This window comes from Bidens hawaiensis, unplaced genomic scaffold, assembly GCF_021521415.1.
Source record: "Bidens hawaiensis isolate Kalapana, Puna unplaced genomic scaffold, B.hawaiensis_p1.1 tig00027866_1, whole genome shotgun sequence".
Taxonomy (NCBI): domain Eukaryota; kingdom Viridiplantae; phylum Streptophyta; class Magnoliopsida; order Asterales; family Asteraceae; genus Bidens; species Bidens hawaiensis.
This window is the reverse complement of record NW_027494530.1, coordinates 49,208-75,520: the sequence shown is the minus strand read 5'-3', so window position 1 is coordinate 75,520 and position 26,313 is coordinate 49,208. Positions and strand designations below refer to the sequence as shown.

At 35.1% G+C, this 26,313-nt stretch overlaps 4 protein-coding genes across 4 annotated transcripts; 2 read left to right on the top strand and 2 right to left on the bottom strand.

The window, feature by feature from the left end:
- The first annotated feature begins 207 nt into the window (after positions 1-207).
- On the top strand, positions 208-5,222 carry LOC143576061 (inositol-3-phosphate synthase-like). Its single transcript, XM_077060255.1, has 10 exons — positions 208-456; positions 534-602; positions 2,077-2,212; positions 2,756-3,003; positions 3,617-3,843; positions 3,938-4,053; positions 4,158-4,334; positions 4,425-4,613; positions 4,705-4,767; positions 4,863-5,222. Exons 1-10 carry the CDS (start codon positions 269-271, stop codon positions 4,980-4,982), a joined length of 1,533 nt encoding a protein of 510 aa, XP_076916370.1. The 5' UTR covers positions 208-268; the 3' UTR covers positions 4,983-5,222.
- A 985-nt stretch (positions 5,223-6,207) lies between these two features.
- On the top strand, positions 6,208-10,494 carry LOC143576057 (actin-7-like). The gene is made up of 5 exons (XM_077060250.1): positions 6,208-6,259; positions 7,160-7,229; positions 7,311-7,704; positions 8,346-8,959; positions 10,249-10,494. The coding sequence occupies exons 2-5, from the start codon at positions 7,170-7,172 to the stop codon at positions 10,312-10,314; spliced, it is 1,134 nt and encodes a 377-aa protein (XP_076916365.1). The 5' UTR covers positions 6,208-6,259; positions 7,160-7,169; the 3' UTR covers positions 10,315-10,494.
- Positions 10,495-15,760: 5,266 nt separating this feature from the next.
- Positions 15,761-20,788, bottom strand: LOC143576056 (O-fucosyltransferase 38-like). Its single transcript, XM_077060249.1, has 10 exons — positions 20,701-20,788; positions 20,385-20,452; positions 19,899-19,987; positions 19,657-19,834; positions 18,376-18,504; positions 17,510-17,646; positions 17,136-17,340; positions 16,880-17,064; positions 16,208-16,303; positions 15,761-16,115 (listed from the first exon to the last, which is right to left on the bottom strand). Exons 2-10 carry the CDS (start codon positions 20,394-20,396, stop codon positions 15,986-15,988), a joined length of 1,161 nt encoding a protein of 386 aa, XP_076916364.1. The 5' UTR covers positions 20,397-20,452; positions 20,701-20,788; the 3' UTR covers positions 15,761-15,985.
- Positions 20,789-22,901: 2,113 nt separating this feature from the next.
- LOC143576071 (protein NLP3-like) lies at positions 22,902-25,309 on the bottom strand. Its single transcript, XM_077060264.1, has 5 exons — positions 25,164-25,309; positions 24,582-25,066; positions 24,022-24,069; positions 23,149-23,922; positions 22,902-23,021 (listed from the first exon to the last, which is right to left on the bottom strand). The coding sequence occupies exons 1-4, from the start codon at positions 25,279-25,281 to the stop codon at positions 23,257-23,259; spliced, it is 1,317 nt and encodes a 438-aa protein (XP_076916379.1). The 5' UTR covers positions 25,282-25,309; the 3' UTR covers positions 22,902-23,021; positions 23,149-23,256.
- Positions 25,310-26,313: the final 1,004 nt, after the last annotated feature.

Sequence of the window (26,313 nt, the reverse complement as noted above, 5' to 3'; positions counted from 1 at the left end):
CTGCGGGTCATCAACTCATCACTCATCAACAAATTGATTTGTATGAAGAAGACTTCACTAGTTCACTGATTAAGTAATTACTAGAGGCTCTCACCACAGTAGGACGCACTGCCACTTACCAACTAACACGTGTCTATGGGACCCACCACGAGCTATAACTCTATATATACAGTAGTCACTTGGCATTGCAAAAGCACCAACACAAACACAAACACTTCTTCCCCTCTATCTTTGTTTGTCCCCAAACAAACACTTAACCTTAGCGAACATGTTTATCGAGAGCTTTAAGGTAGAAAGCCCCAACATCAAGTACACCGATGACGAAATACACTCGCTGTACAATTACGACACCACTGAGCTCGTTCACGAGGAGAAAGACGGTGCCTATCAATGGGTTGTCAAACCCAAGACCGTCAAATACGAATTCAAGACTCAAACCCATGTTCCAAAACTCGGGTTCGTTAATTAAATTAATTTTTAATAATTATTATGTTTAATTGGTTTCTGATTTTGTGAATTGGGTTTTGTGATAGGGTTATGCTTGTTGGATGGGGAGGAAACAATGGATCGACCTTAACTGCCAGTGTTATCGCCAATCGGGAGTGAGTATTTTTGTTTTCGGGTTCGGATCGGACCGGGTTCGGGTTTTTGCATTGTGCATGTGTGTGTACATGTGACATGAACCTTTCATTTGGTCAAAATACCAAAGTAACTTGATATGATGTTTTTGATATGTTGGTGATTTGAAGAATATATTATTATTGACCTAAAAGCAAAACAAGTGGCAAAGGACTATTAATTTTAATAGGTTGTAATTGTTAAAAGGATCTAAAATATCAACAGTTACTTTTGTAAAATTTCACTTACAGCACAACTAATTGCAGGGATTAGGAGACCCCGGCTCCAAAAACTTAACATAGGAAAAAAATGTTTGTTTTTAGAGCCGGGTCTTGGTGGGGACCATTCTCTTTCTTGAGTGGTCTCACCTAGGGCCGGCTCTAAGAATTGAAAAAATATTTTGGGCTGAGGGCGAAAAATATTTTATGCCTAACTAAAAGAAATACTTTGTTGGGTTTAAACTCTTTGATTTTTAAATGAGCTTAGTTATGATTTGGTTTGTGTAAGAAACTTTTGTATAAAAATAGGCTTAAACATGTCTTATATGAAACTAAAACCCACAACCTTTTGCTTGGGAGTCATATCATTTGCCACTAGATCAAGCTAATTGTTATGTAATTGAGTTTAAACATTAAATATACATATCGTTTTTTATAAAAATACATATAAAATTTAAAATATAATAATATAATTCGGGCATAACAGGGTGTTGGACCGGAGTCCGTCGACCACCCAGGCCCCCTAGGGCCGGTCCTGGTCCCGCCTTCGTTATAAGTGGGATTATACCTGATACTTTTTTTTAATCTTTAACGTGCAAGAAAGACAAGTGAGAAAGGCTCTTATGAAATTTTTTGTTAGTAGTATAAGTTAAAAGAATGAAGTTTATTGTTACTAGTTAGTTTGAACTAAGATGTGACTGTGAAGGGATCAAACACGTTACAAAAACAAATAGTGTACAACAGCAGAGCTATTTGCAGCTCCTCGTTTATCACCTTTAACTTTTTGCAGCAACATAAAAATTTTAGAGCCCGGGTCTTGGTGGGGACCGTTCTCTCTCTCTTAGGTGGTCCCACCTTCTCTGATTCTATCAATAGTTGTTGCTATAAGACGGATTTACTTGATATTTATTTTTATCTTTAATATATAAGCCAAGACTAGTGAGAAAGTGCTCTTGTTTAGAGATTGAAGTTTTTTTGTTACTAGTTTGAGCAAGTTGTGATTGTGAAAAATATGTAAAATATTATCTATGAACAAACGGTTTTGTTTGGCATGACATGCTGTGTCATGTCCAAGTCACCTTTATCTCCACTAGCAAGTTCTTGGTCCAAACAAGTAATGTTTTTATTCAGAAGAGTTATTTAAAAGAAATATAACTTTTCTTCTGCAATCAAACAAGATCAGCTTTCTTGTTTTGTCTTTTTGTTGTTTAATTGAAAATTAATATTATAAATGAAACAGGGGAATATCGTGGGCAACAAAGGAAAAGGTGCAACAAGCCAACTACTTTGGATCATTGACTCAAGCATCAACTATAAGAGTTGGGTCATTTAATGGAGAGGAGATCTATGCTCCTTTTAAAAGCCTCCTCCCAATGGTATGAGTATATTAATTATATATATGATTAAATATTTAAAAAGTTTGATTTAAGATCTGCCACTTGCAAGTTGCAAAATCCATCCAAATAACACACCTTTATGCTTTACTTTTCTATGCCTGTTGTTTTAGTAAAATAATATATGAACTCATTAAAGATTCTCACACCCTTTAGAAGTTTATAAAGAAAAAGTAATAAAAAAAGTTACTTTTAAGAAAAATAATAATAAAAAAAGTTTTGTGCACGTGATCTCATTTTGGGAAAATCTTGAATTAAGGATCATGCATGTCTGGTGACTGGTATTTGTCGGATAATTACATATCGGATATTAATATATCATGCATACTTAAAATAAATACATGTTTGGGATTTTCAAGTATGATAATTCATGATGATATAAGATGAGTCTAGACATGTCATAAATAATGTTATCATTATTGAAAATAATTAAGATGAAGCACATACTACACAAGGGTTAAAGAAAAATAATAGACATTTTGAAAAGTATGAACTGATGGAAAATATGAAATGATGATGATATAGGTGAACCCGGATGACATTGTATTTGGTGGATGGGACATAAGCAGCATGAACCTGGCTGACTCAATGGCTCGAGCCAAGGTGTTAGACATTGATCTCCAGAAACAGTTAAGGCCTTACATGGAATCCATGGTCCCACTTCCTGGTATCTTTGACCCTGACTTCATTGCTGCAAACCAAGGTGCACGTGCAGACAACGTGATCAAAGGAACCAAAAATGAACAAATCCAAAAGATCATCAAAGACATCAGGTCCCATTTCTTTATTATTATTATTATTATTATTGTTGTTGTTGTTGTTGTTGTTATTATTAAAGTTAATTACATATATGGTCAGTGTGCAAATTAACACACCTTTAAGGTCTAACGTTTAATGGTAACAAGTTTGGGGTCTAAGTTAAACTTCTGTTAACTTTATGAAAAATGACCAGAATGCCCTTTGAGCAACTATATATGTGTTGATTCAAAGACTATTTTGCTAAATCATCGTTTTTTGAGAGACTAATTCTGAAAATTACTTGAATTAGTTATAATTGTAATATAATATAAATAATAAATTTCTGTTAAGAGAAAATGACCAAAATGCCCTTTGAGGGACTATTTGTGTACTAACTCAAGACTATTTTGCTATGCCATCACTTTTTGAGACTAATTCTGAAAAATATTAATAATAAAAATTTGGTGTTTAGTTAAAATGACTAAAATACCCTTTGAGGACTGATTGTGTATTAACTCACCATCACTTAAGCCACAAACTTGTTATTTAAAAGGTGTTACTTTGTGTAAGCCACATGCACCATCAATATAATTAACTCTTGTTATCATTCTACTCACTGAAGCCTATAATTTTGATTTTTTTAAACAGGGAGTTTAAGGAGGCTAATAAGGTAGACAAAGTGGTGGTTTTGTGGACAGCCAACACGGAAAGATATAGCAATGTCATGGTCGGGCTTAACGACACAATGGAAAGCTTGTTTGCATCGTTAGACAGAAACGAGGCCGAGATTTCACCGTCCACTTTGTATGCAATCGCGTGCATTCTAGAAAACGTACCTTTTATTAATGGCAGCCCACAAAACACTTTCGTACCAGGTTGCTAGCTAGGCGTCTTTCATGTTTGAGTTCTGTTTGTTGATGAATATGCACTACATATCTTAATTTTATTTCATATGGTTTGTGGATGCAGGGGTTATTGATTTGGCTATCAAGAGAAACACCTTAATTGGTGGAGATGACTTTAAGAGTGGTCAAACCAAGATGAAGTCTGTTCTTGTTGACTTCCTTGTTGGAGCTGGCATTAAGGTAAACAGTAAACATAACCCGGCCTTTGCTTTATTAATTCAAGCTTTGTGAGTCTATTAACACCTTAACTTAAAACAAAACTTTAACTTATTGTTTCAAAACAGCCAACATCCATTGTGAGCTACAATCACTTAGGAAACAATGACGGGATGAACCTCTCGGCCCCACAAACGTTCCGCTCCAAAGAGATCTCGAAAAGCAACGTCGTTGACGACATGGTTTCCAGCAATGCTATTCTATACGAGCCCGGTGAGCATCCCGACCATGTGGTTGTCATCAAGGTATGTATAACAAAACAAACAAACACTATATTGTTTTTCTGTTATGATTGTCATAAACATAGGATTAATGTTGTGAACTGGTTTGTTTAGTATGTGCCATATGTTGGAGATAGCAAGAGGGCTATGGACGAGTACACGTCTGAGATATTCATGGGCGGTAAAAGCACAATCGTTCTACACAACACGTGTGAGGATTCTCTGTTGGCGGCTCCCATTATCTTGGACTTGGTCCTGCTTGCTGAGCTCAGCACCCGCATCCAACTCAAAGCTGAAAACGAGGTTCGGTTCAGTTCTTGTTTCTAATATTATCATTAAATGTTTTGTTTGGTAAAATGTCATATCAATCATGAGTATGTTATTATTATTACAGGGAAAGTTCCATTCGTTCCATCCAGTGGCTACGATTCTGAGTTACCTAACCAAGGCGCCTCTTGTAAGATTTGATATCTTTTGGTTGTTTTAAGGTATTGGTCGGTCATATGATGATGTTAACGAGGTTTGGTTTGGTTTGGTTTGTGATTTGAATAGGTGCCACCGGGTACACCAGTGGTGAATGCACTAGCAAAGCAGAGGGCGATGCTCGAGAACATACTGAGGGCGTGCGTTGGATTGGCACCGGAAAACAACATGATCTTGGAATACAAGTGATGATGATTTGGATTTGGGCATGTTTTAAGTTATTAATAGTTATGTTGTTTTTTTTCCAAATGTTATGTGTGCGATGTACTTTGTTTTAGCAAGTATTTATTCGGAGATGCACGCATCCCAAAATAAAACCAAGTTTTATGGTTAATATGCGTTCGTACCCCTGAACATGTGGGGTCTTTGTGCACGGGTTTGCCCAATGTATATTTTGTTTAATTTTAAATGATAAGTGTTTTATTTTAACCATGTGTAGCGGATGAGTTTTAGTTAACAAGTACACCTTTTTATTATATCTCTTTTATACAAAACCCATGTGTTTCTTTGGGTATTTGGGGTGTACTCGGCAAACCCATTCAGGTAGTTTGGGCACTTTGGGTTCACCGCTCCTAATGGTTTGACAAACTCATTCAGGTAACCATTTCGGCTTGTACTACTCGAATACTTTTAGTCTAAACCGGAGTAAAATTTGGGGCCTTTTTCCCAAATCTTTTTACCCGCCTCCTTTATCTGGGTATGAGACCAACAACAATAAACTTGTTTTCTTTTTTACTCAACCATGTAGGGTGGCCAAAGTGAATCATCTTCTTGCAATGTATGATTAGTGAAGTCATGTACTATACTTCAATAATTGAGGTACTAATAGAAATTTCACTTTGCAGTTGCTTTGGCTTTTTCGAAGTTGTTTAATTGGTTTCTGTTTAGAATGGTCCGTATCGATTCAATTATTAAAAATCCCATAAGATCTATAAACTAAAAAGGATAATAGTAGCATCAAAATGTTCATGGATGGGAACAGGTGAATCTCTTTAAAAGTGAACTTATTCGGGTGGAAATGAAAATAATTGATACTCTCGGATGCGCTATACAAAAGAAATGACATTGATGAAATCAAATGATGTCCGTTATGTGAAGGAGAAAGTGAATCAACCGAACACATCATCCTTACTTGCTAATTGCTATGTTGCATCAACAATATGACAAGTCGTTTACAAACCGATCTGAACACAAGTTAGACATCGAGACCGGTCACCTAACATAGAGTTAAAAACGAATAACAAAATAAAAATTTGTATATTTTGAAGTGACAAAAGTCAAAATAAACGGACAATAGTCGTAAATATAACACTTAGCATGCCGAAAGAAAGGTTGTCAACGCCAGCTCATCTTATCTTTCCTACACTACACTTCCATTTTTCAAATATATATTAATAATTCCTCTCAAGTCACCATTCCGGCCATCGATCGGAGCTTGCTTCTTCCTCTCCGATCTCAAACTAAAGGTTAATTCCACTCCTCATCTTCTTTACTAACTGTGATAATATGTTGTTGCGTTAGATCTGATGATTATTGATGGATCGAATCTGCTTATTTTGATATGTGTGAACTGCATGCTGATTTAACGGTTTCTGATGAGTAGATCTGTTGAGATCTGTCTGTGATTTGTTGATTGCTGACTTAATAGGATCATGTTTAGCTTGTTGATTGTGAGTTAATAAGCTCGTTAACTTTGATCAAGTTTTGGTGCTTGAAAATTCAAATATTATTGAGCTGTTTGTGTGATAGAGTAGAAAACTGTTCAAAATTATAATGATTGCAAAATATTTCTTTAATCATAACATGTATATGAACTATAGTATTCAGATATAACATAATACAAGGAAATGAGGAATCAAAACAGCCACTAGACCAGGAAGCAGTAAACTACTGATCTTGGAGTTGGTTTTAAAATGTGTGCATCACATGATGTGGTCTGATGCGATCTTACGTGTGATGTGGCACCTTATGCGGTTGACCATCATTTGAACAAATTGGACCGTTGATTGCAATAGGTTCAAGTGTGATTGAACAAATCTGACCATTGTTTGACTGATGGTTGAGTATTTGAACCAATTAGATCATTTGTTGGGCAAGTTTGACTAGATATGATGATGGTGATGATATCTTATATTTTAGTGTTTAAAAGTTAACAAGTTCAAACGTTATCTATATATTGTTTTAGGTTATATTTTAGTAATTAAAACCTCATATATGTGATGTGCGCGCATTGCACATCACACATCGGCTTTTGAGATCAAAACACTTCGGAGCACGACACACTTTTTAATACCAAGCTATTGATAACACAAGGTGGTGAGAAAACTATAGAACTAACATGTATATACATCATGTTTGTGTGACAGGTATATAAAAATGGCCGACGCAGATGATATTCAGCCCCTTGTTTGTGACAATGGAACTGGAATGGTGAAGGTTAGTATACTAATGCTAATCCTAGTAGTCTAACTAATACTAATAGTTACTAATTTATATATTCTTTGATACACTTTACAGGCTGGATTTGCGGGTGATGATGCTCCAAGGGCGGTTTTCCCAAGTATTGTAGGTAGGCCCCGGCACACTGGGGTTATGGTAGGTATGGGACAAAAGGATGCATATGTAGGGGATGAAGCTCAATCCAAAAGAGGTATCTTGACCTTGAAGTATCCTATTGAGCACGGTATTGTGAGCAACTGGGATGATATGGAAAAGATCTGGCATCACACATTTTATAATGAACTTCGTGTTGCGCCTGAAGAGCACCCTGTGCTTTTAACCGAGGCCCCGTTGAATCCCAAGGCGAATAGAGAGAAGATGACTCAAATCATGTTTGAGACGTTTAATGTTCCTGCTATGTATGTTGCTATTCAGGCGGTGCTTTCTTTGTACGCTAGTGGTCGTACAACTGGTTAGTTATTTTCTCTCATCGGTATTGTTTGTAGTTTGTACTTTGCTCGTCTAGTTTAGGGAGTTCATGTTTTGGTTAGGTCGCTTTTGATGAAAGTTTAGTGTTGGACCGGTAACAACAGTTATGGGGCCGAGTTGGTTTTTGTAGTTTATGGTTTGAAGGTTCAGCTTTCCTGGTTCTAGACCACAACATGGTACTTTTTATTAAAACATAGTTTTGTATTAAATTAAAAATGATAAAAGGATTGTTCATGAATATACATAACTCTATATTCCTAAATTAAAAAAAAATAATAAATGTTAAAACGGCTGGTTTTTGCAGTTTGCCGGTTTTAGACATAACAAAAATATTTAAAAAAAAGCATAGTTTGGTATATTTTAAAAAATGATATGGATTGTTCATGATATAATGTGTATGCATGACTTTATATTCCTTAAAAAAAGTGAAATATAAAATGTTAAACCACCTGTTTCAAATTTTCAAACAGTAAACCGTCAGTGTGTAATAACCAAACCGTGAACCGGATCTTGCGTATTTCAAATCACTCGACTTCATTTGGTTCAGTTGGTTTTGTCTGTTTATGAACACCCCTAATTTACTTTACTTTTACTTTTACGTTGTTTAACGATATATTATTACAGGTATTGTGTTGGATTCTGGTGACGGAGTGTCACACACGGTCCCAATCTACGAAGGATATGCGCTTCCACATGCCATCCTCCGTCTCGATCTTGCGGGACGCGACCTAACCGACTCGTTAATGAAAATCTTAACCGAACGAGGTTACATGTTCACCACAACCGCCGAACGGGAAATCGTGCGTGACATGAAAGAAAAACTTGCATACGTGGCCCTTGACTATGAACAAGAGCTTGAAACTGCTAAAAGCAGCTCATCGGTTGAAAAGAATTATGAACTGCCCGATGGGCAGGTTATTACTATCGGGGCAGAAAGATTCCGCTGCCCTGAGGTTTTGTTCCAACCGTCTTTGATCGGAATGGAAGCTGCGGGTATCCACGAGACGACTTATAACTCAATTATGAAGTGTGATGTGGATATTAGGAAGGATTTGTATGGTAACATTGTGCTTAGTGGTGGGTCAACTATGTTTCCGGGTATTGCTGACCGGATGAGCAAGGAAATTACTGCGCTTGCACCTAGTAGCATGAAGATTAAGGTGGTGGCTCCGCCGGAAAGGAAATATAGTGTTTGGATTGGTGGGTCGATTCTCGCATCTCTTAGCACTTTCCAACAGGTAAATTAAGTCTTTAATTCTTTATGTGATAATTTGTTATATTTATTGTGTGCACATATTATTATTATTATTTTTATTAATATTAAGATAATATAATAAAAATACGTGATAAGTGATAGGTTTGTAAATGTTTTGATTATATCTTTTATGTATAGCTAATACATATCATTTAGTAATTTTGGTCATAGATTTTATGGGAAATCCCCAAAATGTCCTTTCTTTGGAGAGAGGTTCCATAAATGATTAAATGGCCTCGTAAATTAATGTTTCCACAGATGACCCATTAAAACACGTCTTTGACAAGTCGACACGTTTGCCTCCAAACACGTCATGCACGACCTTTTTGGCCCCTTAATTTTTTTATTATTATATTATTTTAATTAAGTTTTACTCATATTTGTTTTTTTATTTTGTAACTGTTAAAATATAAATTTTTATATAATTTCTAATATACCGTTGATAAGTGATTATCTTTATCTACATGTTGATATAAATTCTACATAAAACCGAGGGGGTCAGTTTTTATTAAACATTTCGATATAAATGTGACCCGACTTGGTTTTGAACAAAATTTATGTCGACATGTAGATAAAAGGAAGCACATCTCAACGGTATATTCATATTGTAAAACTTTATATTTCAAAAGTTATATAAAAGGCTAAAAATGTCGTGAACGATGTGTTTGGAGGCGAAAAGGTCGTCAAAGACGTGTTTGGTGGCAAGCATGTCGTCAAAGACGTGTTTGGAGGCAAACACGTCATCGAAGATTTGTTTTAATATGACATATATGGGAACTTTAATTTATGATGACATTTTTGGAATTTCTCTCCAAAGAAAGGGCATTTTGAGAAATTTCCCTGGTTATATATATTAAATACAGATTGTATAAATAGCAAGCTTCTTTACGCTCGTGAGTCAGCTATAGCTTGATAAGTGAAGATCAGGCTCGGTTAATATTTATTAATAATAATTAGTTTATTTATATACATTTATAATTGTTTTTTCGTGTATATATTGTTTAGTTAACTTATTGTAATTTTATACATAATAACAATAATCATTCTATAAATGTATGTTACAATTACATCAAGATTGTATAAAGAATTGGGCTGTTTAAGCTCGCGAGCCAGCTTGAGCTCTCTATAAGTGAAGCTCGGTCACTTAGCGCTTGAGCTTCGTTTCGTTTACAGAGTTAATTATCATTATGATACAAGAAATTGATTTTTCATGCCCTTATCTTGTGGAAATCTTCAACTCATATGTTTGGTTCTTTTTGTTGATTTGATCAGATGTGGATATCCAAGGGTGAATATGACGAGTCTGGTCCGTCTATCGTTCACAGGAAATGCTTTTAAGCATGTTTTGTAGTTTGGTTTGGTTACCATCTATTTAGTATGTTTTCGTGTTTGTTTTTGTTTAATATTCTTGTGATCTATTTTTGGTGTTATGTTTCATGTAAAGACATGTGTGAAGTTGTTAATGAACACTTGTTTGTCCTATGATTGTGTTTTATAATTACACATTGTTTTATCTAATTTTGCTGCTTTATTGTAATGTTGTAGTCTAGTTTTAAAACTCATGGGTTGGTCTTGATTCATTAACTGCTTTCTTTTTGTGTTCATCTGGGCTCATTATTTGGGGAAACTGGGTAACTCGGTTGGATATATTTATTTCTGTTTGTGGCGGGGAATACAGGTTAAGAACAAACGCTTGAACATTATTGTTCGATATTTTAGAAATTGTACTTTGAAAACGAGAGGTCCATTAAATCGGCTTTTAGTACAAGATGATTAGGAGTGTAAACGGCCTATGACTTACAAAAGTTTGAGCTTGGCTTTTTTTGAGCTCTTTTTTTTAAGTTGAAGTAGGCTTGTGACTCGTTTTTTTTAGCTTCAGGTCGACCTGTTTATTATTTGTCAATTCGTATACATTTTAATTATTTATATATATATATTGAGAAAACTAAACGACCCAAAGCCTGTGAGTTTGGCTATGCAATCTGAAACTAATTAATGCATAGAAGTCCAAGAGAGTTTGACCTTAAGAATGCATCGGGCTCGTTAAGGCTCCACGAGCCTAAACGATTTTCCCATACAAGTGTTGGACTTAATTTCCGTCCTCGAGTAAATGAGGCGGGTTGGGCCGACTCATCGAGCCAATGATGAGTTCGTATCGTGTTTATCAAGTTGAGCACGTGACTTGATTTACATGGAATAAATTACTTGGTGAACAAGTCGAGCCAATGACTTGGACAACAAGGAATTTATTTATTAATTATTATTTAGATTTGTTTTTACCAATTAGTATTTGAATATGATTATGGTATCTGTATTCTAGTCTAGTTGGGTTTTGAAATCTAAATTAGTATATATGCCCGAGCTTGTGGGTTATATCATTAGGAGTTTTTTTGAGTATTGTAATTTTTCGAGCTAATGAGAATTACAAAGATCGAGCTTATGATCTAAAATTTCATTTTTTGTTTATCGATCCTGGTCACCAAACTTCAATTGGTATCAGAGCTCGGTTTACGGTTTACCAACCACGAGTTCATTGGTATATGTTCAAGATCGACAGAAGATTTTAACCTGTTGTTTGAAGAATAACGTAAAGCAAATTAATTCAAGAGTTTGGAATTAATTCCAATTGGCTGTTCTTGGTGGTGGCATATCTTATTTGCTAACCAACTTAACGCCAACTAATTATTCAACAACAGTTTGCATTAATTGGCGGTGGAAGGCATATCTTATTATTATTAAAAGACTTTTACATAATCAAAAGAAGGTGTACGATTGGTTTTTCTATTCAAGAAACAATCTTGGTGTGGTTTCGATCGAACGAGCACTATTCTTTAATCTGTTTTCTGTTTCAAGATCGATTCAAGATTTCGGCAAACCTACAGTCAAACCTAACCCTAGTAATCAAACCTCTATTTCTCTTCAATGTCCGATGCTTACCAAAACGAATTACACCATGTGGGCTGTCCGGATCAAAGCGGTGTTCCGGTACCACGGAATATGGGATGTAATTGAGCCGGGAAGTACGGACGAGAAGAAGAATGGTGCCGCCATCGCTCTTTTCTTTCAATCCATACCGGAAGATCAAGTCATGCAAGTAGCCCAATACGAGTCGGCTAAACAGGTTTGGAATGCCATAAAAGCCCGGTATGTCGGAGCGGAGAGGGTTATAGAAGCACGTCTACATACCCTTATAACTGAATTCGAAGGAACGAAGATGAAGGATTCCGAGTCCATAGACGATTATTCTGGTAGATTATCCGGTTTAGCAACTAAATTTGCAGCACTTGGTTCCGCCCTAGATGAAACAAGGTTGGTGAGAAAGTTTTTAACAAGCATGCCTAAAAGATTCATAAATATTGTAGCGTCTATCCAGCATATGGTATAGATCTCAAGACACTTAAGTTTGAAGAAATAGTTGGGCGTCTTAAAGCTTTTGAAGATCGTGTGAACAGTGTTGATGACGAACCCGAGAATAATGGGAAGTTACTGTTCAATAGGGCTAAGGCTAGAAAGTTTAAAGGGAAGGGCAAAGCAGAATATGAAAAATCCCGTGACTCCTCAAAAGGTGACCGAAACAAAGAAGGTAATTCGTGGAAGAAAAGGGATTATTCTGGGGTTCAATGTTTTCGTTGTGACGAGATGGGTCACTTCGCCTCGGTATGCCCGGAGAGAAGAGGAAAACGTGCCGAAGCTAACCTAACCGAAGCAAACGAGCCAACAACAACTAAGGAAGTTTTGATGAAGATTAGTATTAATGATCAAGTCATGTTGAGTGAAGAAAACGTGCATCCTAAGCGGTACGAGTCAGAACCGATGGAGGATGGTTTTTGGTACCTCGATAACGGGGCGAGCAATCATATGACGGGTATGAAATCTTACTTTTCTGAATTAGATGAAACTGTTGTTGGGCAAGTTCGTTTTGGTGATAGTTCGTGTATCGACATCAAGGGAAAAGGTTCCATTACAATTACTTGTGATGATGGCATTGAGAGAATTATCTCAAATGTTTATTTTATCCCGAACTTAACGAGCAATATTTTAAGTTTGGGACAAGCAACCGAACATGGGTGCAAAGTGATTATGGAGGATGATCAACTTTTACTTCTTGATAAATCGAGAAAGGTGATTATGAAGTCGGTTAGATCAAGAAATCGGGTGTACAAGGTTAGGCTTCGGCTTGAAACACCTATTCGGGTTGAAGCATCAATGTGTTTGCTATCAATTACTTCGGTTAAAAAGTTTGATGACCGAAGTACCCCTATGGTTAATCTCGGTACCGAGCCCGGTAAAAAGGGATACGGGAAGTACGAGCTGGTTCAGAACCAAATACATGTTTCTCGAGATGTAATTTTTTATGAGAAAAGAGGGTGGAACCGGGTTGATAAAAATCCTAAAAACCGAGTTAATTCGCTTCAGAGAAGCCTGAGTAAGGCTACAAAGTCCTTGTTTTCAGCAACCGAAACAGTTGGGCAGTCGGCCCAATTTACTGATAGCATAGCTGCTGGGAATCTGCAGCCCAATTCCAAAATTCAGCAGCCTATTTGTGCTACTCAGAATTTTACAGCCCAAGTTGAAGGTTCGGTAATTTCTTTGTCTGGTATGCAAATTGATCCGGGTCCATCCACCGTGAGACGGTTGACTCGAACCAACATTTTTCCAAAGAATATTAATGATTTTATGTTGGAAAGAAATGTTCGTTTCGAGCGAGGAAGAGACAACGATATTGATGACCCGAAATTACTTTTAACTCAAGATGGTGAACCGGCGAGTTATGTCGAGACATCCGGAGTAAAAGAATGGGAGAATCTAGACAAAAGAGAGATGCTCGAAGTTAAAAATCCACCAATTTTCGAGTATGAAATTAGGGGGGTGATTGTTGGACTTAATTTCCGTCCTCGAGTAAATGAGGCGGGTTGGGCCGACTCATCGAGCCAATGATGAGTTCGTATCGTGTTTATCAAGTTGAGCACGTGACTTGATTTACATGGAATAAATTACTTGGTGAACAAGTCGAGCCAATGACTTGGACAACAAGGAATTTATTTATTAATTATTATTTATATTTGTTTTTACCAATTAGTATTTGAATATGATTATGGTATCTGTATTCTAGTCTAGTTGGGTTTTGAAATCTAAATTAGTATATATACCCGAGCTTGTGGGTTATATCATTAGGAGATTTTTTGAGTATTGTAATTTTTCGAGCTAATGAGAATTACAAAGATCGAGCTTATGATCTAAAATTTCGTTTTTTGTTTATCGATCCTGGTCACCAAACTTCAACAAGGCTTGAGCTTAGGCTCCATAACTAAACGAACTTTATTTGAGACTCGGGCTTGGCTTGTTTTGAGGTTTTATCAATCTGATCTTGAGTAACTTGTGAGTGGCTCGGCTCGTTTGCATCCTAATGATGAGCCTCTTGGTTTTGAACCTCTTTAGGTAATGGTGTTTAAAAAACCGGTTTGGATTACTAAAATGGTCTGCAACCTGACCCTATGCCACTTCTAAAACCGATTTTACTTTGACCCAAACCGCTTGTTTGTATATTGTTTCCCTATCTCGGCATCCAAACCGGTTGCCGACCCACACCGGTTTCAAAATCGATTAAACCAGTTATAGCCGTTAGAAGGAAGCAGCCATTTTTTGAAGTTTATTTATTATTTCTTTATTTATCTTTACCATTATAAACCCAATGTATGTATGTATTGGGTGTTTTGGTTGAACACCACCACTCAAAAATGCTTCTCTAGTCTCTTAAATCTTCAAAACCTTTCGTTCCAAAAATTCCACTCATATGGCTTCATTAAGTGTGCAATCTTCTACTGGTTGTGGTGCTTCTTCAAGCAATTCGATGGTTCGAACTATACCTATAAAGAGGAACCCGAAAATTTGGTGCAACTCTAATTTAAGTGAAACATTGAGCGGTCCGAACAAGGCTCGTTGCAAGTGTTGTTATTCTTTTGCCAAAGATGCAAACACAACTATAAAAAACCATATTGCCTTAAAATATTACAAGGTGTTGAAAGACGAACCAAATCATGGTCAAATGTTAATTAAAAATAAAGGAAATTTATAGGCTTATAGCGTTGATGGGTTTGGGAGAAAATGACACATTTCATGGTTCAAGAAAGCTTGCGAACAAATCGACAACAATCTTGACTCGGGTTGTTAAAAATAACTCCTTAACGTCGATTCACACATAAGTAGTACTACACTAGAAGAGATTGTTTAAAAACGTGGAAAAAGGCTAAAATAAAATAATATTATGTTTTGAAGAACTTACAAAACGATGTTAACTTGTGATACTTGGATCGGCTCCACAATGTTCACCAGACTCTTAGATCTTTGTTACCACTTATTGGGTACAATCCAACGCATGACAAATGACGAAGCGTATGCTTGCATTTGAATTGTTTGATTATTCTCCCATCGGTGAAACATTATCAGTCGCAAACAGGTTCTTTTCTCCATGGTTTTCTAATTACTTTTGTTTCTATGTATTTGTTGCCTCTCTGAATAAAAGTATTTCTAATTGATTGATAGTAAAGATAAATAACTTGTAAATTGTTTATACGCATCCATCAACTACAAAAGTAGGAAGAAGAAGCATTTCGTGTTGGTAAATAAAAAAACATACATTTTGGTCCTTTAGATAAATGTGGTTTCAAGTATGTACGTACACAGTTTGAAAGGGAAAACAGTCATACGTGTGGTCGCCGTGGTAAAGTTCGATTATGGTTACCTCAAGTGTCAGAAGATTAAGGTTGTCCCTATCGATAGAATTCTGTAAAATATTTTACCACAATTTAATATGTATGTATAACATATCAGTTTTATCTTCACCAAAATGTCCAAATATGTATAATTCCTAATCCAAAGAACTCATTGTATCTCAAACCCCAAAAATACATAAGTGGTAAACCCTAAAATAAAAGGATAAACAAGAACAAAATACAAAAAGTAAAACAATAATGGTTGCTAGAAGGGAATATGCAAGTAATAAGTTGAGTTACTTCCTATGTTTAGATTTGCAAATGCATTCAGGATATGGATTTTGGTAAAAAGATTCTTCGGCCTTGAACCGCGCTCGCCCTCTGATTCCATCCGGTGCACCCTCTCGTTTCCTTGGACTGCCTTGCCTGACAAAGTATAGTTAAAAGGACTGAATTACCCCTGAAAAACATACAATACTAGCCCTTATTTTGACAAACAAGTAACTTGTTTTATGGACCTTTTTTCATGCAAGTGGTTTACAAGATGTTGTAATGATGCTCCTTCCTTAAGTTGTCCACTTTCCAACTTATCAAAGATTTCCACAAGACCTTTCCTGGTGAGTATTATCCAAAGCTAAATATCAACTTTTTAATATATATACAAAATTTGAAAAGTTGATTCCAATTCCACGGTAAATATAGTTATCAAAGCGTTGACTAGGGGTGTAAATGAGCCAAAGCCGCTTGTGAACTACTATAGCTGAGCTTGAACGAGCTCAAGGCTAAAAATAAGCTTGTTTTGTAAGCGAGCCCGAGCTTGGCTAAATAATATAAATTACATATACAGTTAATAAAAGTTATACTATTTATATAATTTTTCATTCATATATTAAATATATATTTATATAACAATTATTGTGATAAAAATAACTTTATAATACAAATTATAAGTAAAAAAAAAAGTTATAATTTAAATATATATAAAAATATAATTACAGATGTATATAAATTAACTAATAAATAATAAATGAGCCGAGCTCAAGCTCTAGTAAGTTAAACGAGTCGAGCTCGAGCTTAAAATGCTACTCACGAGCCGAGCTCAATCTCAAGCTCGAGCTTGAGTAAGTTAAACGAGCCGACTCGGGCTCAGCTCATAAAAATGAAAATGATAAGGTCAGTGTGTAAAGTACCTGTCAGGAGTAATAGTCTTGCGGTGGCCTAAAAGTCTTCGATGGCCCTCAACTGCTCTCGCCATGTTACCTGAATATGTCGGTACAAACACATCACTCTCTAGAGAAATAATATAATCAATCGCAGCCGTTTGCGACGCGTGATAGGAGTACGCCTTCAACTCCTCTTCACTTGCAACCATTTCCTGAAATCATTTTAAAATATAATAAACTCAACCATCATCAGCCTTGAAAAGATAAGACAAAAGTTCTCAACCTTGAATAACACGTTTGGGAAACGAGACGTGAGATCCGAAAGATGAGCATAAATTTCACCAGCAGCAATATATACAACTGTTGAAGGAGGATAACCGAGAGCCTGAAGAAAAATTCCAACTTCTTTTGGAGTCAACGGACATAAACCTGCAATTCTCTGCTCGGTTGAATTGATTTTCTTTACTTTCCAGTGATTCGTATTCTCTCTGAAAAAAACATAATTCAGTTATTTTTAGTTAATTACTTGGATGGTCCCTGTGGTATGTCCATATTGCAAGTTTGGTCCCTAACTTTGAGAAATTACATCTAATTAACTAACTCTTGTGTTTTGTTTTGTTTTTTTTAATTTGTAACAGATAACACGTACGGACGTACCTAAGCAATCTAAGATCTTCGGATTCCGAGTCAGACAAGCCGTATGTACAACCAGAAAAAGCCAGCATGTCTTTCTCGTATCTCAGATGAAGAGAAATATATCTTCCTTCATGTGATCTGAGCCGTTCAACTAGCTTCTGCGGATTCACCAGCATGTATGCTCAGGGCCTAATATAAAACAAATCCTCATCTATGACTTCACCAACATTTGGCAATACATGACATCACATTTATTCAATTATCAGTGGAGGTGACAATTTTGACACATTTATTTATGAAGACCCAGGTTGTGTTTGGTTTATCATTGTAATCAATTTGCCTTTGTATTAATAAAGAGTTTGCATGTAAACCTAAAGTTTTGATCCATACTAAAAAGACACGCTACACTAAGATCTTTTCCAATGGGAAGCCTAAAAAGACACGCTCTAATGCCTTAATTCTAGTCAATAGCTTTTTTAACATAAACAAATGAGTGCAAACCCAACTCTTCCAATTCTAGTTTCTGTGTTATCTTTAAAGGCGAGTATCATCAAGAATCATAAACAAAAGTTAATGATGTAATAAAACAATATGCTGAAAAATATTTACAGATGCGGGAGTTTAAATCTACCAATATAAAAGTAAACATGACATAGTGCATTAAGAACAAAAAGTGCAATTCAGTTAAAAAAATAAACAAAAGTTTTTTAAAATTAATACATTTGAAAATTCTACACATGATTATCATCCAAACTCTTTGTAGTCAAGATTACTTAAATTTCATTACACGTGTGTTATCAAGATGAAAGGAACAAATGAATGTATGTAACTAAAGATTATACAGGGAAATATTATTACCAAACTGGATCAATGAAGGGAATTCATACCTTGCCAAGGGTTTCAATAGAAGGAGAAAACCGAAGAGCATGATAAAGAGCACGACAACGCAATCTCTGGATATCTAGTGGCAGATCATTGTTTGCTAGTCGAGAATCTGATTTTGGAACATGAATCACCTGCACAACAACCAATAAATAATATATAATTGCAGGTAAAAACATCTAAAACTAAAGAAATAACAAGAGAACATGTGCATATGATCAATAAAGCAACTGACTGGCCCTCTACATTGGAGGTGATGGATGGAAAATCTAGAAACTGATTCAAAAGATTCTAATTTGAGATATAAAAATGCAGCCTCTCAACATAAGTAAACAGCCAAAACCTGTACAAAGGTTGGTAGTCTCCCTACACAATTTATCTTAGCTTTGCTGGGTAATGACTTATATTGAAAAGCTTAATCCTCTTAACTAAGAAGTAAGACATAAAGATACAAAAGATACTAAAAAAGATGCATAAGCAAAATCAGACATGCTAGGTAAGAAATATAGGCCTAATGCATCTTGGAACCCTTATACTAATATAAACTATAAGGAAGCCATTTATATCATTTAATCTAGTAACTGTTGGTTAAATAAACAAGGGGAAAAAAAAAGAAATTCATCAGAGAAATATCTCTACTTTTTGCTGCAAGATACAATTATCTGAGAAATTTGACTTCAGCCACAGTCTAATGGAGGAAAATAGGATAACTTTCCTGATGTTTAATGGGGTTTCCATTTGATTTATGTAAAAGTAGTTGGACTACATCTTTGAATGAATTGTGTTATTACAGTAGAGAGGGAACCCTCAATAACAGAAACTAGAAACAAACCCTAAAGGCACCTAACTCAGGCCTGTGGGCTAAACACAAACAAACCCTAATCTAATACTTAACAATTTACTTGACCTATATGTAGCAGAGAGTAACTGAATTACTGATTACTATTTTGTTATTTGGGGAAAGGAATAACATTACTTGAAGTGGCTAATATCTCAACATAGAAGCGTATAAACCAATTCGAAGTGGGTAGTACCAAAGCAGCTAATGTAAGAACAAGGGAAGTTTTGTAGCAATTGCATGTATACAATAGTATTCTTATACTACTAAACCAGTAAAAGAATACGCCTTTATATACGTGTATTTCATACCAACAAGCCAATGTAAAAACCATATCTCAAAGCAGATGTCACCGACTCACCAACAATTCAAATTATTGATTTAAGCAATGAAAAAGTGACACTTAGACTGTAGAAAGAAAGCATAACAAAGTATAGAAACAACATGCCTGATAATCAGCCCATAATTTGGTCATCTCTTCATAATAACCTAAACCACCCCAAGATGTGAAGTGTTTTCTTGCACGAGGAACATTGACCAACTCATAAGGAAGCTTCTTAATGATTCTAACATCCCGTTTTAAGCTATCAATGAAATAGTCTTCATCAAAGATATCTGAAAATATACTGCATAACAGATAATTAGAATACATTGTTAATTAATCATAAATGTAGTAAAACTTATGATTACCTTTTGTCTTGCCAGAATGAACGCTTATCAAGTTCAGGAATCACTAGTGTCGCATTCATCATGCGTGCAATTGCTACCATATCAGCAATCTGTCAAAATACCAGTCGTGTCGTATCATACTAAACTCAAAACAGTATCTTAAAAACTAATGTACTTTTCGCTCTACAATCATAAAAATATACCCTGTTTTAAACACCCATAGAAGAAATCTGAATCATAAATTAAAACCTTGGTTTTAAAATGCGTGAATTGCTCCAACGCGCTTTGAACCAAAAAAACGATGCGTGCGCGAGGCATTTGTTATTTAAAAAAAACTAAAAACTTAGTTATAGATAATATCGTCAGTTTTTAACTTGTTAACTTTTGCATTATGTGATTTCAAGCGCCTCATCCTCACATCATGAAATTGCAGCGCATCATGTGCTTCACACATTATGCGTGCATTTTAAAACAGACAAGTATTATAAAAGAGAGATGAATACTGACACCAGTACGCATTTGATTGAGTCCACCATTGCTTCTTAAAGTGATATAACGATCCCCTCCTTGAACACCTGAGAACATAGAGTCATTACAAGGCCATAGTTATGCCTTAACGCAGTCTTAACGTACAATTTCGTTAGCTTTATGCTACCTTATTCATCTCTCTCTCTCTCTCTCTCTCTCCCCTTTATTACATAACAGTACTATTACTTTTAGCTCTTTTCGCTTCGTTATTGTTTAGTTAGCTCATTATTACAAGGCACAAAAGCAGTTACTAAAGTAATTAACAATCTAAAAATGCATCATAAGCTAACAATACCTTGATAGCGAGACGTAGGATTAAGGCATGAACGTAAACCGTCACTAAACGGAGGTTTCCAAAGTTTATTATTATCATCTGGAAGCAGAAGAAATGAATAATATATTATTACTCGAAATACATGTAGCATAAATGAATTGAAAGCTAATAATGAAATTGTGAAATTGGACCTGTTGAGATATGGATACCGATACGACGTCGTTGTGTGAAGGCAAATGGAGATTTAGGTTTTGTTCATCCTCTAAGACGCGCCTGCTGTAGAAATTGAAGACGAAGATGAAGAGGATGAAGAAGCGAAGGATAGAGGATGAGTTTGAGATCCGAAATGAAGATCCTCCTCGAGTGGTAACCGTTTTCATTGATGAATCAGATCTCAGTTTCAAGTAAGTCTATGCATACCGGTAACTGTTTTGTTATTCAACGGGGGTATGACTGTGTGGTCACAGGTTGGTTTACGACCGACCCCGTGTCCTGCTAGCGACTAACTAAACTATCTTCTTAGATGATTTGATGGATTTGAAAAGATAACTAACTGGACTAACCTAACATCATATACACACACTATAGTGTAACTACAAAACACATATTTATTCAAATACTGTTTATTTTTCAAAAAAAAAATTCACATCTAACGTTCTTACTCATAAAAATTTATATTATTATTATTATTATTATCTTTTTTTTATTTTTAAACACCCGTAGCAAAATATAAATGGTTAAATATGAGTCTCTATTTCATCTTTATAATTACAATAAAAATCAACATATTTTCTCTCTCATTTTCAATTAAATAATATTTTTTTATACATTTGTCTTTACATTTTCTCTTCTCAATTCACAACAATTTCAACAAATATTAAAAAATTATAGAGGGTGAATAGTATTTTTTTCAAATTTACTCATAAACGGAAACATTTTCTATCTATTTCACTCACAACCACTTACAACTACTTTATATAATATACAAAATTCCCTCACATAATTTAAAATACATGTCGGGAATGCTTATATGAATTAACTAAAAATCTTATTTTCCTAAATTTGATTATCACTTTTTAAAAACCTTCTAAATAGCATTCCTTATATTTATTGTTATTCAATTAAATAATATTTTATTTTATTCTATTTGTTTATTATTTTTCTTCTTCTTTCACTCACTCGCATACACCAATAAAAAATAAGATAAACACATATAAAAAAAATAGATATGAGGGGTGATATTGAATTGTAACAAGCAAATTGTGGCGGTATAAGTGGTTTTCCCATAAAAATATTAGATAGATTAAGTTTTATATTCGTGTTCGTGTTTGTTTCACAACCAGATCATGACTGGTTTCATTTAGTGTTGATCACTCGTTTATTTCTCCGTTGTGTTTATATTAATTAACTCGATTGATTATTTGACTTTCATTTATTGAAACAGGTTTTTTATAAATAAAACTTTTAACTGCTTACCAATGAAACCCAACACAGAGCATCGATGCATTGAGACGACACCCGGAGTTGACCAGCGCTCAAATTACTTCCAGGCCCAGATATATTGTGTTTGGTCACCACTTTTAATCATATTCAACTCTGGTTTGGTATCGTACTTGTTACATTCCATGTGATGCAATTTAATCATAAGTTCTCATATAGACGCTTACAATTGAGTAGATTATCTATGAATAATTAATAAAGATATTAGTCATTCATAGAAATCTGTTACGTCTTTATAACTAGCTTAGATTGGATAGCAATTGAGAGACCAAATCATGAAAGTTGCTGAATATGAAACATGCAAATTCCAGCGTTTAGATAGATATAAAGAGAAAACCATTACAACTAATAAAGATAGTAGACACGTTCATTAAGTAGAACTGACTCCATAGGAACAACTAGGACCAAATATTGTTAGTGTTGATGGTAGCACACACAATCGAACTTCGTTTGGATCTAATTTTCTTGAACCACTGATACAATAACTCATTTCTTCATCAGATGTTAATAATATCCAATCTCCAACTTCATCACGATACTTGAGCTTATAAGTACCAAGACTCAACTTGAACTTGATACCGATTCTTTCTCAACGATGGCAAAGGTTGCTTGCAAGATAGGGAGACTAAATTTGATCATATCATCGGCGTACTCTGCTTTTATAGTCAGGGTATTTTGGTTTATATTTATGGTTGATTGTTCCTGAAATACTCTATTATCTTCTTCATTTGTGTCAATTTGGACAATGGACAAATCGTTTTTTTTTTTTCTTACAAAATTTGGTCCTGGCCACTCCGGGATGCCATGTTTCCTCAATTTGCGTTTCAATGTAAATCTAGAAACTGTAGCACAATATCAAGAAAAAAGTTTTGTTAAATATCTCATATATGAAAATGTAGTAAGAGAAACATTTGGCATTAAAATTGCTAACAAATTGTATTTTTAAAATAGAAAGTTATAATAAATTACCATGAAGGTTTATTGCAGTTTCTTTCATGGTTTTTTCAAATTGTTTCTCGATGACTTCTCGAGGCAATACTTTTTGAGTTGTCTTGCAGCACGCCGCCTCAGAAGGTGTTATGTTGTCCACAACCAATGATTTCGGCATTGGCGGTGATTTTTTACCTTGGAAAATCTTCTTTTACTTTCACCAGTTTCATCGAGTTCATCCATTGCATATGTCTGAACATCAATAACATCGAACTCATCACCTAGTTCCGCACCAGAAGCAAACTTGAAACCTGGTAAACACCTTTTTAAGGATAAGAGTAGAGCCTCCAAAAAGATAACATAGTTTGAAAGTTTGATCCATATGAATTCAAATGCATAATCAAAGTGACCAGTTTCGATACTCCTCAAGCATATTGCTAAAGCACTAACATCAGAACATTGGCGATCCCAATCAACTACCATATTAGAATAAAGCTTTGATATATAGCGTGATTCATAATCTTGGAGTGTCTTCACAGCAACTTCCTCCCCGAATCCATGAGGAATTACATCACACAAACTATAGTACTTTTGAAAATCAACAATATCCAACTTTGTCACCGGACCAAGACAACCAGTCAATTTGAGAACTGAGCCCTTCGTTCGAGTGTCCTCCAAAGAAGACGAAAAGGGCATATAATTTTTATTCTCATTAGTGACCCAAACTTGTGCTACAGCTACGTTATGTGATCCACAAACGATTTTTAACGCTTCTTCAATCTTGTCCTTTGTAGGTGTGAGATAACTTAGAGTCTGTTTACAAGCATCAAATTTCTAACATTATGAAAAATAAGTGAACAAGAATTTCAAACAACTATAAAACACAATTTTAAGTTACTTTGCGTGTCTTACCTTGTATGGTATAAGTTTTTCTCCACGAAACAGATCCAGACCAACTTTCTGCAAAGAGAAATACGAAACAACTTAAAATACTGAAGTAATATCCTAGCGTGTACTCAAGAACACAAGAAAAGAGATTTTTAATGGCCTTATGCAACATGTCAAATTTTATTAATAATGAGACTACTAAATCACTAGTCGTCAAAAATGCACCAAGTTTACACTCGATTACAACATTAAACACCAAACTGCAACAAGGTTATTCAAAATGAGAAAATAACACCACATCAACTCATTTGAGTTGTTTAATAATTATTTTAGTTCTAAATTATTTTAATTTTTCAAATAGAAATGTATTTTAGTCTTTTTACATGGACTTAACATAAAAAATTAACGCCCTTACTTAGGAACACAAGTGTACTTTTGGAGATATGACGTATAATCGTGTAATAGGTACTTACCACATACGTACAGCATCCTACTAATTAGTTATGGAAAAGACAACTCCTTTGATATGTTCTTTTGTTATAAAAAATTACAGAAAAAATAAACAAAATTCTACAAATACATACCTTTAATGTGTCAATCATATTCAACAGGAAATACTCCAAATAATAAGGCCAACGGCCCAAAGTAAACTCTAGAACACCAATGCAATAACTTTGACTTTGAGAAGGGAAACATATAGGAAGCATAATAGAGAAATTCAATATAGCGGATTCGTCTATTGGAATCCATTGGACTTGATTCATATATGGCAAACAATTAAGGAATGCAGTGGAGTGTCCACCGCTCATGATCATGTGGTCTTGTGGAGTGCCAAGCTTATTCACATGATCTATATCGTATTTATAACTTGAAGAATATAGCCTATACATGGCAAAGTCCTTGGAAGGATAACTGACTGCAAATGGTTGACCTGAAGTTGAAAGCACTCGTCTTCCGCCTGTCGTTACAGGTGCCCAAAACTGACCTATGAACGTATGACAATTTAAGGTCTTATAAAATGCAGATATGATTTTCTCGTGAATCGTATTTATAGGAGTACCACGATCAGCTGTGAAATTATATATAGTGGTTAGTTAATATGCATGATGGAATATATATAAGTTAAACTAAAGTCAAAACCCGGCCATAGATGTGAGCTGACTCACCTGAAGACAAATTATTTTGGCTCCAAAACACCCATGGATTGTCGGAAGATTTAGGTTTCCTGTGATGAAGAGGTATTGGGAAAAGGTTTTCAAGGAATTTGGGGAGTTCTGTACTCATATCTCAATTTACTTGTCCAAATGAACACACCACATCCTAGCTAGTTGTCACAACTCACAAGTCTCTACGTTTTATAATAGGCCAATTACAAGAACATCCCTGTAGTAATTGTTAAGTTACTAAAAGTCAAATGAATTACAATTATGCATACGTAAATAACTTATTAATGTTGATTATTTGATACTCAAGTTTAAGACCAACATAATGTGAAGCTGTGAAAGATTGTATTATTGATAATTTACAGTTTTACACTACACGTCCCAGTCAGTTGGTTGAGAGGTCTTGTCACATGGTTGGTTGCTAAAACGTTGTATTGACTCTGATATTATGTGAAAGACTGTATTATTGATTGATATTATTAATTATGTATATGGTTGGTTGCTAAATCGTACGTTGCATTAAAGATGAACTCTTGAATTAGTCTATACTATATATGTAATGATACCGAAATTTCAGAGAAGATTAACATCGAACAATTGTACACCCTAGACCAAATCCTACATCGGCCGGGGACATGAGAGATTACTGGTTCATAAGTAATGACCCCTCCTTTTAAATCACCAACGCATTTTGGCTTAGTTGGCTGGGGAGCACATGAAAACTCTACGGTTAAGCGCGCTCATGTGGAAATAGTATCAGGATGTGTGATCACCTGGGAAGTCTCTATCCAGGCAACCAAAAACAAATCCGTGAGATCCTAGATTGGCCATCCATCAGGAGCAAAGCGGACAATATTGTTGATACGAGAGGCGGGATGTTACAATATTACTAAATGGTTGCCCGCACAATGCGGCTGTAACATATACGCTAATCACGTAACATGTATTTTTTAATAATAAAAGTTACAGGAATATGATACTCAAACTAAAGTAAATAAAAAGTTCACTTTTATAGTATAGATTATATATATATATATATATGGGATCAGGATCATAAGAAAACTTTTTTAAAATTGAGAACTATGAGAACCATTTTGGACCACAAAAAACCTAAAAATAAATAAAAAATCATAAAATAAAAAAAAAACAGAAA